General features: G+C 45.0%; 1 protein-coding gene across 1 annotated transcript; it reads right to left on the bottom strand.

Moving 5' to 3' along the window:
* Positions 1–3,356: 3,356 nt before the first annotated feature.
* On the bottom strand, positions 3,357–13,030 carry DEFB123 (defensin beta 123). Its single transcript, XM_039237809.1, has 2 exons — positions 12,669–13,030; positions 3,357–3,585 (listed from the first exon to the last, which is right to left on the bottom strand). The coding sequence occupies exons 1-2, from the start codon at positions 12,724–12,726 to the stop codon at positions 3,440–3,442; spliced, it is 204 nt and encodes a 67-aa protein (XP_039093740.1). The 5' UTR covers positions 12,727–13,030; the 3' UTR covers positions 3,357–3,439.
* Positions 13,031–13,403: the final 373 nt, after the last annotated feature.

Raw genomic sequence — 13,403 nt, 5'->3', positions numbered from 1 at the left:
GTTCAGTAGATCTAACACATGGTTAAAAAAAAAAACAAAACAGCCCTTAGTTTCACAACATAGACACACTTTTCAATGATACGTTTCCAGCATCACGTGCACGATCATTAGTTTTGCTCTGTTTCTTCCTAATTTGAACCCACAGTCCAGGGATCATGTGGTTGAGGCTCAGGCTTCCCCAATCTGGCATGCCTCTTGATTTCCATCACCTTCTCAACTATATTCAGCTCAGGTGCCCACTTCACTTTCCTGGTATCCACACTCTATTTCCATGAATTCAACTAATATTTATTGAATACCTACTGTGTACGAGGCATTATTCTTTTTTTTTTTAATGTTTTATTTATTTGACAAAGAGAGAGAGAGAGAGAGAGCAGGGGAAGGTCAGAGAGAGAAGGAGACACAGAATCTGAAGCAGGCTCCAGGATCCGAGCTAGCCGTCAGCACAGAGCCTGACACGGGGCTCGAACTCACAAACTGTGTGATCATGACCTGAGCTGAAGTCGGACGCTTAACCGACTGAGCCACCCAGGCACTCCAATACGAGGCATTATTCTAACTACTGAGGATTCAGCAGCCCCCAAAACAGATAAACTCCTGACCTGGGGAAAAACCCTTTGTTGAGATGCCTCAGGGGAGAGCATAGCTTCTCATTTAAATTCATAGACCCAAAGATCCTTGCCTGAAGTGGAGTCTGGGTCCCTCTAAGGACTCTGAAACAATGTCACAAGCATGTACAGAAAATCTTTCTTCAGGCCAAGGCACCTGTGGCCATTGACCAGGGTGATTCTAAACATGGGAAAGGCAATACTATTTCTGAGTTGACTCTAGTAACTAGGGACCCAAAATGCCATGCATCAAAATTGGAGGATGTGTGCAAGTCAGATATTCTTCGGACCAAGAATATCTCATGGCTTGTCTGACTTCTTTCATTCGGCATAGTTACTTAGAGATCAATCCATGTTGTAACGTGTATCAGTAGTTCATTGCTTTTTATTGCTGAGTAGTATTCCATTGTATGGATGTACCGCAACTTGTCGATCCATTCACCTGTTGATGGACGTACAGAGTGTTTACAGTTTGGGGCTGTTACAAATGAAGCTGGTGTGAACTATTACATACATGTCTTTGTGTGGACATATGCTTTCTTTTATCCTGGTTAAATACCTAGGTGTGGAATGTTTGAATCATATGGTACATTCAACTTTTTGCAAAACTGTACAGTGTTTTCAGAGTGGTTGCACTATTTTACATTCCTATGATGTAATTTTCACGTATTTTCTTCTCTAGGTCTTCATGATGGGTCTCTCTTTTCCTTTTTTTCTGATCTTAGAATTAAAAAAACATTTTTTATGTTTATTTACTTCTGAGAGAGAGAGAGAGAGAGAGAGAAAGAAAGAGTGGGAGCAGGGAAGGGGCACAGAGAGAGAGGAAGACACAGAATCCAAAGCAGGCTCCAGGCTCTGAGTTGTCAGCACAGAGCCTGACGCGGGGCTCGAACTCACACCAAAAGATCACGACCTGAGCCAAAGTTGGACGCTTAACTGACTGAACCACCCAGGCTCCCCTCTGGTCTTATAAATTTTAAGGTACTTAATGTTCAAAGATTTTATGTCTTTTTTAAAAGCTTGATTCTTATTGTAGACTGAGAAGCCAGAAGAATATTTAAAATATGTATATAAAGATATTATTAAAATAATAAGACAACAAACATCTCTATACCTACCATCCAGATGAAATAATAGACTATCAACATTACCTCTTCCAATTCCAGTATTCTTAGGGTGAACCATTAGCCTCAATTTGTGCTTTATTGATTGTTTTATCATCAATGTCTATGCCCCTAACAAAACATATGCTAATATGTGCACAATTTTAATCAAGTTCTAGAAAACATTTTGTTAAAATTTTTATTGGACAGGGCATCTGGGTGGCTCAGTTGGTTGAGTGACTGACTCTTGATTTTGGCTCGGGTCATGATCCCAGGGTGGTGGGATTGAGTCCCATGTCGGGCTCTGTGCTGAGTGTGGAGCCTGTTTGGGATTCTTTCTCTCTCCCTCTACCCCATTCTCCATTCACTCTTTGTCTCTCTTGAATTAAAAAAAAAGTTTTTAAAAATGTTTATTTATTTATTTTGAGAGAGAGAGAGAGAATCCCATGTAGGCTCTGCACTATCAGCACAGAGCCTGACATAGGGGTAGATCTCATGAACTGTGAGATCATGACCTGAACTGAAATCAAGTCAGACGCTTAACTGACTGAGCCAGCCAGCCACCCCTAAAGGTTTTATTTTTAAGTGGTCTCTATGCCCAACTTGTGGCTCAAACTGACAACCCCAAGATCAAGAGTTGCATGCCCTACTGACTGAGCCAGCCAGCTGCCCTGACTATATTTATTCTTGATGATGGGTCCTAGTTTCTTTCTTCTGTGAATGTCTTTTAATTTTTTTTAACATTTAGTGTTTATTATTTTTGAGACACACACACACACACACACACACACACACAGTGTGAGCAGGGGAGGGGTAGAGAGGGAGAGAGGTTATTTTATACTCCGAGGTCACCCCAACCTAAATTGTTGACCCATGTGGAGAATCCAAAGTAGGCTCCAGATCTGAGCTGTCAGCACAGAGCCCGACACGGGGCTCAAACTCAGGAGCCATAAGATCATGACCTGAGCCAAAGTCAATGCTTAACCAGCTGAGACAACCAGGTGCCCTTGTCTTTTAATTGTGTGCTAGAAAGTGTATTTTAAAGACCTGCAGAGATTAGAGTAAGTATTGTTTTCACTTGGAGAGCATAGCCTTTCTTCTGTTAGCCAGTTGTTACTGGTGGTCACTGGATCTCTGCAAACCAAGATAACTAAGTATTCTCAGTTTTCGTGTTGGCACACTGGTGCAAGGAAAATTTTCTAATTTCAAAGTAATGATTTATCATTAGATGGTAACAAAGTTACAGAGATTAATAATGTGACTAAAGGCAGCTAGTGAGAGCACAAAGAATTACTGAGAACAATCTGAGTTAATCTCTGAAAATGAACATACTCGTGTTTTAAGCCTTCTACCTTAAAAAATTCTAGAAACATAAGGATACATAAGCACACCCCTCATTAGCTGCTGGAACGACGATATCATCACGTCACACAGATTCCAGAAGATTCCACCGTGCACTCGTGAGACAGTGAGACTGACAAAGGCAAACAGATATCACCATATGTCACACAGATTCCAGAAGATTCCACTGTACACTTCTGAGAGAGTGAGACTGACAAAGGCAAACACTGTCTTATTATGATGAAAACATGTTGAATTCCTGGGCCACCTGCAAGTGGACCTTAAGAACAGGCAGACACAGAGATCGGCCACACATATTTATTGAATTTAAGAATCTACTGGGGTCAGACTTCATCTGTGTCTTCATGGCGTCAGGCCTCAAAAAACTTAAAACAACCATAGCTTCTCTCTTGGCTGGTACTTGGGTTTCACACAGCACAGTTTATTATTTGTGCAGTAAACATAGATCTTTTCTTTCCTGAAGCACTTCTGGCGGCATTTGCCATGAAGATTCCAGCATTTTTGAGTGCTGCCTGACACAAAAAAGAAAGAAGAATTAGAGGCAGGGTTAGTCCCGAGAAGAGGTATTAAAGCAGAGGTGATAGAAGGTCCTCAGTTTCCCTTGCCTTTGACCTTGGCCTCCTTTTTCTTTCCTTCCTTTTTAAAAAAGTGTGTTAAAACACCAAGCACATATAAAACTTGCTAGTTCAAGCATTTCGTTTACTTTTATTTTTTGAAAGTTTACTTACTTACATAATCTCTATGGCCAGCATGGGCTTGAACCCACAACCTTGAGATCAAGAGTCGCTGTTTGCTCCTCTGACTGAGCCAGCCAGGAGCATCCTCCTCACATCTCAAGCGTTTTAAAGTGTACAGCTCAGGGGCATTAAGTACATTCTCAATGCTGTGCAAATATGACTACCATCTAGTTCCAGAACTTTCTAATCATCCCAAAGAGAAACACTGCATCCCTCTGCCCAGCCCCGGGCAACCACCAATTTGCCCTCCTCTCTACAGATTTGCCTTCTGTGGATATTTTATGCCAATGGAATGATATACGATGTGGCTTTTTATGTCTGGCTTCTTTCACTCAGCATCATGTTTTCAAGGTTCATCCATACTGGCTGGTTTTTTTTTTTTGTTGTTTTTGTTTTTATTTTTGGCTCACATTCCATCACTGTCTTCATAATTTCATTTTTTGTTTTGTTTTGTTTTTGCCAAGTCCTATCATTAAGAAGGCAGTTGTGCTTCGTTTTTTTCTTTGATGTAGTCGAGTACATGTTACATAAACTATCCTCTTAACCATTTTTAAGTGTACAGCTCAGTGGTGGTAAATACATTCACCCCATGTGCCGCCATCACCCCCATCCACCCCCATAACTCTTTCCACCTTATAAGACTGAAAGTCTTACACTCATTAAACACTAACCCCCATTCTTCCCTCCCCCTTGGTCCCTGGCAACAACCCACCTGTATCATTTTTGGTGCCTTTTCTGTCCCAGAATCTTGACTAACCAATAAACCACAAGGCTTGCAGACACAGCTCTCGAAGAAGTGCTCTGAAAGTTTTGGGGGTAGAATGCCACCAGCAACCTCAACTTAGAGGCATACAAATCTGGAACAGTTTTGCTATTCCAACCACAAGTTTTTGTTTGTTTGTTTATTTTTAAGTTTTTATTTAGTTATTGAGAGAGAGAGAGAGCAAGCAGGGGGTGGGGAGGCAGAGAGAAAGGAAGAGAGAAAATCCTAAGCAGGCTCCACATTTCAGCGCAGAGCCCAACGCAGGGCTCGAACTCACAAGATCATGACCTGAGCAGAAAACAAGAGTCAGATGCTTTACCCACTCAGCCACCCAGGCGCCCTTCCAACCACAAGTTTTGCAGCAGTTAAGATGAAATCTGCTACTTGGGCCAAACAAGGACACGTACCCTCCTCTCCTCTTTGTTCTGTAGAAGCTCTAAGCCTGCTCTGACTCGGGTCAAGTGTTCCCATCAGCTGAACAAAGCCCATAACCTCTACTTGTACCAGTTAAGCCGTTTGCTTCGGGCTGTTTCCTGCCATGACGATCCTCGAGTTCATTAATTCGTAAGTTAACCGTAAGCTTCATTAATTTGTAATCTTGATTATTTCCTTCTTTCTGCCATAGGTTTTGAGCAGGTTGATTTTGTGATCAGGAGTAAACTTTCTCTGAGGTTATCTTATGAGCGACCCAGCAGAGACTGTCAGGGAAATTCTGAGAGTCTCAGCAGAGACGTGGACAACCGCGTGGTCTAGAGCAGCGGTTCGCCCCTGAGGGGATGTTTGGCAGTGACACGCGTGGAGACCTTTTTAGCTGTTGCAACTGGTAAGAGGTGCTACTGGCAATTAGCAGGTGGAGCTCAAGGATGCTGCTAGAACTGCGAGATCATGACCTGAGCTGAAGTCGGACGCTTAGCCAACTGAGCCACCCAGGCGCCCCTTTAATGATCTTTTAAAACTTCTTTTGAACCCTGAGCAAACTGCCACCACAGGGACCAGGTTCTGAAAAACTATAGTGACAGAAATCTGTTGCGTTATGGAGACCCGGGGTGACCACCTGGTATTTCTGGACTGTCTGAAAGGGATCTTGGTGGAAAATTTGACCCATCACAGGAAAGAAAACTTATAAACTATCCTAAGACAATATTGGTGGAGAACTGATTAGTGAGGGTAACTTTAGTATATGTCCCACCTGCCGGCTTAATAACCCTGGAAAAACAGAAAAAGTGGGCCATGAAAAGGACCCACTATTTCCAGGACTCTATACAGCTCCCTAAATCTCAAGCATTTGAATATGAACTCACTATTCTCTGCCTTTTCTGCGAAGGACTAGATGCTTTTCTTTGACAGAAGACAACAGCATCCCCTGCGACTAAAAACACAAACACTTGTCGTTTGGCTTTCCTATTTGAGAAACCCTATTTGCCTATCTAGTGACCGAGGTGCTCTCTTTACTGGGACTTTAACTAAGGAATGACAATGTTGTCAAAAGTCATGCCGTCCTTATCATTTCTCACCCCTCAGAAGAAACAGAAAGAACTCAACATAAATTAAAACGAAAGCTTGCTAAACCAACAGAAGTCCTCATCAGGTCCTGAAGAGCCTAAGAGACTCATAATTTGTTTGAGGGTCTCATGTTTGTTGTTTTATCCCCCCAGTGAATTGTAAAGGGCCACAAGGTATTGCTCAGTTCTTTTCTTGCTGCACAATTGGATGAAGTTGGAACAATTTATTGCCTTTTCTTGTTTTATGTTTATTTATTTTTGAGAAAGAGAGACAGAGAGGGACAGAGTGCAAGCAGGAGAGGGGCAGAGACAGAGAGAGACAGAGCGTGAGTGGGGGAGAAGCAGAGAGAGAGAGAGACATACACAGAATCTGAAGCTGGCTGCTGGCTCTGAGCTGTCAGCACAGAGCCCGACACGGGGCTCAAACCCACGAACCGCAAGATCATGACCTGAGCCGAAGTTGGACGCTTAACCGACTGAGCCACCCAGGCGCCTCTAATTTATTGCCTTTGCACATCAGGAATCAAACTCAAGCTCTTTTTTTTTTTTTTTTTTTTCTGAGAGAGAGAGAGAGAGACAGCGTGAACAGGGGAGGGTCAGAGAGAGAGGGAGACACAGAATCCGAAACAGGCTCCAGGCTCTGAGCTGGCAGCACAGGGCCCGACATGGGGCTTGGACCCATGAAACGTGAGATCATGACCTGAGCCGAAGACGGACGCTTAACCGACGGAGCCACCCAGGCGCCTCCAATTTATTGCCTTTGCACATCAGGAATCAAACTCAAGCTCTTGATCTCAGTGGTCGGGGATGAGTACACTCTTCTGCAAAACACTCATTCCCACGTGGTGATGGAGAGAACTGCATGAAGAAGCCAAAACACTTGGAATCAAGCTAAATGGGCTCATGGCCCCGGGGATAGGTTTCACGCTATGGCAATTTCTAGAGAAACAGTCTGGAGGGCTACTGGAGAAGTTCAATGGCGTGCCTGAGTTTTCCAGGTGCTCCTTCGTGAAGTCATGGGAGCTGCTGATAGTGTCATTAAAAATACTGCCATAGTCATTTGGTGATTCTAGGATTTCCAGGAAACCGTTGTCCACCATCAGCTGGCATTGGACATGAGGAAGCCACATGTGCAATCGTTGGTAATGCTGCCACATGCACATTTTCCAGGAACCTTTCTGGGTGTGTGTGTGCGTGTGTGTGCGTGTGTAAATGCATCCATGTAGGCAACCAAAGAACGCATTTGTAGTGTGGACCTCTGGGACCCCCGAATTTGCTTCTGGTGGCTTTTCCTGGATATTACCAACAAGACTCTGGTGCTGGGCCCACACTTCTGTTAGTGGTGCTTTTTCTGCTGATAGGAACACCACTCATTAAGTGTGCCCTATCCTGTCTAAGCAAGACTGATTTGAATAGGCAGTATTAATACGCATTCGTGAGGTATTTTATATGTATTCAGTCTGTTGATTTTCCCACCTAGCTCTGTCTACCGAAAAGATGTGAAATGAAGGACTTATTTAATAACATGGAATACCTCTAGTTACTGAATCATGGTTCTGAAATACCATTTTCCTACTAAAAAAAAATCCAAGCTTCTCGAAAGAATTCAAGATCTGGGGCAGTAGTTGTACAAGACGGGCCTGGAATATCTTGTCACACCAGATAAGTTACAAACCGGTGACCCCCGCTTTCTGTCACCTAACAGAAGGACAAAGTCTCACATCACATCTGTCTGAAACTTTGTATTTGAAATCGTATCGGCAAGACTGGAACATTCCATACTTTTCAGAGGAGCCAGTGTTTCAACACAGAAAAGTAGCCTTGATTTCAGAGCCAAGGGCAGAGCGTCAGAGAAGTAGTTTCAGGATATGAAATTCCACATCTCTCTTAATTTTGTATTTTCCTTGGAAGTGGGACCCTGAATCCATTTCTCAGCCTCGGCCTGATGGTAACTGCTTTGCACAAGAAGTCCATCAAACACTCCTTCACAGAGAAAGACAAATTCCATAGGATTTCACTCATATGTGGAATTTAAGAAAGAAAACAGAACATAGGGGAAGGAAAAAAAGAGAGGGAGGCAAACCATAAGAGACTTTTTTTTTCCTTCATAGTTTATTGTAAGTTGGTTTCCATATAACACCCGGTGCTCATCCCCACACGTGCCCTACTCCATGCCCATCACCCCCCTTCCCCCACCCCATCTGCCCATCTCAGCATTCAAGAGTCTCTCATGGTTTGCCTCCCTCCCTCTCCCCACTATTTTTCCCCTTCTTCTCCCCCATCGTCCTCCATTAAGTTCCTCCTAATCCTCCTATACGTGCAAACATATGGTATCTGCCCTTCTCTGCCTGACTTCTTTCGCTCAGCATAACACCCTCGAGTTCCATCCACGTTGCTAAAAATGGCATGATTTCATTCTTTCTCATTGCCTTGTAGTATTCCATTGTATAGATTAACCACATCTTCTTGATCCATTCGTCCGTTGATGGACACTTAGGCTCTTTCCATGTTTTTGCTATTGTTGAGAGTGCTGCTATGAACATTGGGGTACATGTGCTCCTATGCATCAGCATTTCTGTATCCCTTGGGTAAATTCCTAGCAGTGCTATTGCTGGGTCATAGGGGAGTTCTATTGTTAGTTTCCTGAGGAACCTCCACACTGTTTTCCAGAGGGGCTGCACTCGTTTACATTCCCACCAACAGTGTAGTAGGGTGCCCGTTTCTCCACATCCTCTCCAGCATCTTTAGTCTTCTGATTTGTTCATTTTAGCCACTCTGACTGGCGTGAGGTGGTATCTCAGTGTGGTTTTGATTTGTATTTCCCTGATGAGGAGGGACGCAGAGCATCGTTTCATGTGTCTGTTGGCCACCTGGATGTCCTCTTTAGAGAAGTGTCTGTTCGTGTCTTCTGCCCATTTCTTCACTGGATTATTTGTTTTTCGGGTGTGGAGTTTGGTGAGTTCCTTATAGATTTTGGATACTAGCCCTTTATCCGATATGTCTTTTGCAACTATCTTTTCCCATTCCATCGGCTGCCTATTAGTTTTATTGATTGTTTCCTTTGCCGTGCAGAAGTTTCTTATCAAGAGACTCTTAACTATAGGGAACAAACTGAGGGTTGCTGGAGAGGAGGTGGGTGGGTGATGGACTAGGTGGGCATTAAGGAGGGCACTTGTTGGGATGAGCACTGAGTGTTATATGTAAGTGACAAATCACTAAATTCTACTCCTGAAACCAATATTGCCCTATATGTTAACTAACTGGAGTTTAAATAAGAACTTGAAACAAAACAAAACAAAAAAACACAACTCCATTTACATTTTACCTAAACTCTATCTTTCTCCTTAATCTTTAGAAACCCTAAACCACTAGAAACCCTTTTTTTGCCCTGAGGTTCCTTCGGTGTGTATTTTCCTTTTCTGTGCCAAGTTAATATGCCTAATTTTATCAGACTGCGAGTGTGTTTCTTGTGGTGTCTCTAATATTGGCCCTTATCACAAGGAAATTATCAAAGACTAGTAGGGATATACGTATCCCTAATATATGTTATTATATTGATGTTGAGCATCAGCTCAAAGGTATGAGCATCAGCTACAATTTGAGCACTAACTATAAATGTCATTGAAAGAGAGACAACCAAGATGTCATGTGCCTCCTGATGAAAGAACCTTATTAGCATCAAAGGTGTGCCAAAAACGATAGAACTTGAACCTGATCAAACCTCTGGATCCATGTGCCAACGTTCAGGAAATACAGAGGTCACAGGAATACACTGAACTTCACCTTGAGTATGCAGTCAGGAAAATTTGTGCCGTGGGAAACCATGGGTCAAAGGACCCGACAGATAAGTTATAAAGACAAGAAAGGGAGGAAGATATAATTGGCAAATTAGAATTTTTTTAATGCTTTATTTATTTCTGAGAGAGAGAAGGAGAGAGAGGCAGCATGAGCAGGGGAGGGTCAGAGAGGGAGACACAGAATCTGAAGCAGCCTCCAGGCTCTGAGCTAGTTGTCAGCACAGAGCCCGACTCAGGGCTCGAACCACGAATAGTGAGATTGAGACCTGAGCTGAAGTCGGACACTTAACCGACTGAGCCACCCAGGCACTTCAGTAAATTAGAAAATTAAGAGGATCTCAAGAATACATTGAATTTTCAAAGTGGGTGTGTCAAAATTAGAGTATGCAGGGATGCATCCTTAGTAAGGGAACTATACAGAAATGCAAAGAATTGATTGCTTTAACTAGTTTTTATTTATTTATGTTTTTGAGAGTGTGCATGTGTGGGGGCGGTGGGGGGGCAGGGCAGAGAGAGAGGGAGGGAGAGAGAGAATCCCAAGTAAGTTCCATGCTGTCAGCACAGAGCCAGACGTAGGACTCCAGCTCACAAACTTGAGATCATGACCTGAGTCACAATCAAGAGTTGGTCGTTTAACCCACTGAGCCACCCAGGCGCCTCTGGTTGTTAGAACTCTTGGTGACAGTGAGGGGAAGATGGCCCCAGACACTCTGTTTTGGCCTCTCTGGAGGCTACTTAGCAAAAACTCATAACATCTTAAAATTGTGCACAGTTTTTTCCCAGCCATTTCCTTTCTGGATGTCTGTCCTAGGGAAATACTCACAGGTACAGACTGAGAAGCTTATACACTCAAGATACTGTGCTCTAAACAAGTGAGAGATGGGTACCTGCCCTCCGAGAACTTCCAGCTTAGTGGGAGGAGAAATGGCCATGAATGAGACAGCCACCCAGATATTTGATTAGCTAGGGTTGTAATAACAGTTATAAAGGAGGAACTCTGGCTGATGTGAGGAGATATAATGTAGGTATCACATAGGAAACCTAATTCCCCCCTCAGATCATTGTGAGCCATTTCATCAGTACCCCTTTGAGATGGCAAACCTACCTCCCCCTGGTATTTGCTATGCTTTCCCCAGCCCATCTGCTCATTATATTTATCAGCTGCTGTTACATTTATTTCACTTATGTTTGAACACATTTTCCACCTTCCTCAATAGAACGTAAGCTCAAGAGGACAGAAGCTTTGCTCACCTTGTTTTGTTCTGATTGGTTCACCGTTCTACACCCCAGAACCTATCGCAGTGCCAAGAACATGAAATCCATTCAATCATGTCCACTGAATGAACTGATTAATTCCTTCATGACATATCACACGTCTTTCTCCTAAACCCAGATGCTGTCCGAGGAATGGGCAGGGTGAAGGGGTGGGACAGAAGAAAGAAGAAATGCTGGAAGACTTCAAAAGAAACTGAATTGACTTGGAAAGCACTTTCAACCAGAAAAGATGAGACTTAGTTTCAACTGCCGACTTTAGGCACAGCCCGATGTGTCCCCTCCTGTTCCTCCTCACAACTGTCCCACCAGCCGGATGGAAGTTCCTGGGAAAATTCAGGTGGGTTATGGAAAATAAAGAAGCTATATTGTTTCGCAGGCTAACATTTCGTGTTGTCCTATGTGGCTCTTTCACTCAGTTTGACACTATTATACAACTGCTGTTGTAGCAGTTCGAGGGGAGGAAATTGATGACCAGCACTGAACTGTTTGCAGGAAGTCAGGAGGTTAGAAAGTGGGGGGCATTCTCACCCCGGTTCTGAGGCTTTCCTCTGTGCTGAGGGGTGTGACAGCATTGGCCACAGGCAGATAGATACAAGGGGTGAGGTCAGCTTGGTTGAGGAAATACACATACTCTGACCCTGTCAAAGGGTTAGGAGAAAGCCCAGATGTGGGCAGAAGATTCTGCCGGCTGAGCGGGAGGGCCCCCATAGCCAGGCTGGCGGTGGTGGAAAGGGCGCACCTGACCATGACCCTTTTCCATGGCTCCCTCACCTGGCGTCAAGGCCAGACCTGGACCTTGAATGCTACCTCTGCTTTGCCCCTCGCCGTGCCCATAATCCCGGTTCCCTGAAGGCGCCACGCTCTCTCCCACATCAAGACCTTTTGCAAAAGCTGCCTTCTGCCTGGGACGCCCTTTCCACATGCTTCTCATCTCCTTTCCCTTCTAATCTCAGCATGCTTCTCAGGACTCAAGGTCAGGAGGACTCTCCTTGTCCTCAGACTGGCCGGGTCCCTCCCACGTGCACCTCAGACTGCTAGAGCCCTCTGTCACAGCTCATGTCACTTTGGGTTGGGAATGCTGCTCATTGTCTCCCCTAGGGCCATGTCATTTGTCTGCAGCACAGGGCCCAGCACAGAGGCACCAACAGCGTATGTGTTTTCCTCTCTGGTTAAGGTGGTTGTGATCTTTACAAAGCCTGGAGCATTCTCGGGGCTGTTTTGTAAAAGGTCCACATTGCCTTCTCCTTTCTTACTTCTTCTGCTCACCCTTTCCATTCTTTCTCACATGCAAGGCCACTCGCGCCTGCTCCCCGAGAGAGAGAGAGAAAGAGAGAGAGAGAGAGAGAGAGAGCAGGGATAGATGGGGTAATTGAGCAAGAAGCTCTGGATGTCTGGTAAGATCTGGCACCTGCTGCGCGAGGGTGCCTCCTCCACGTGGTTCTGAAAGGGGAGCTCCTGAGGGCCCCCCCACCCCAGGCCTCAGCCTCTGCACCCTGCCCCTCCCTAAGAGGTCCTGGTTACCTGGAATGAGCTGGGACAGGAGCAGCAGGGCGGCCAGAGTCAGCAAGAGGAGATTCATGGCTGGAAGCGGCCCGAGGTGAGGCTGCGAGTCCGATGCGACAGCAAAGCTAATGGGGCAGGGCTGCGGCCTCTCCCGCCTCTCTGGTCCCTTTGTTCAACCGGAAGGATGTCACCCTCACTTGCCCTCAGCCACTCAGGGGTTCGGCCCCCGAGCTGCGCGATCCCAGGGTGCGCAGCCACACCCAGTGGTCATTTGGTAAGTGGGGTGGGGGAGGGAAAGGCAATCACGTCCAAGGTCTTTCCAGCGGGCTCTAAACCGCCCCCGCAGGGGGGGAGGGGCGCTCTCAGCCTGGGAACTCCAGCTCCTGGGACGATGGGCTGGTGGGTGGTCATGTGGAACACTGCTCATCTGGGGAAGAGAGAGGAGCCCCCAGATCCTGGGATAGACCCTGCCCCACCATTCACCAGCTCTGTGACGTCCCCACCAAACTACTTGGCTCCTCGGAATTGCACCGTCTCATTCTTCAGTCTAAATAATAAATCAGGTTGAGAGACCCACACGGAACACACTGAAACTTGATGCAACGAATGTAGCTTTTTAAAAAATGCTTATTTAGTGTTTAATTTTTAATGTTTATTTATTTTTGAGAGACAGAGCATGAGCGGGGGGAGGGGCAGAGAGAGAGGGGGGATACAGAATCTGAAGCAGGCTCCAGGCTCCAAGCTGTCAGCACG

Source organism: Hyaena hyaena, unplaced genomic scaffold (assembly GCF_003009895.1).
Source record: "Hyaena hyaena isolate Hyena2069 unplaced genomic scaffold, ASM300989v1 scaffold_131, whole genome shotgun sequence".
Classification (NCBI taxonomy): Eukaryota; Metazoa; Chordata; class Mammalia; order Carnivora; family Hyaenidae; genus Hyaena; species Hyaena hyaena.
This window is presented reverse-complemented; position numbering and strand designations above follow the sequence as displayed.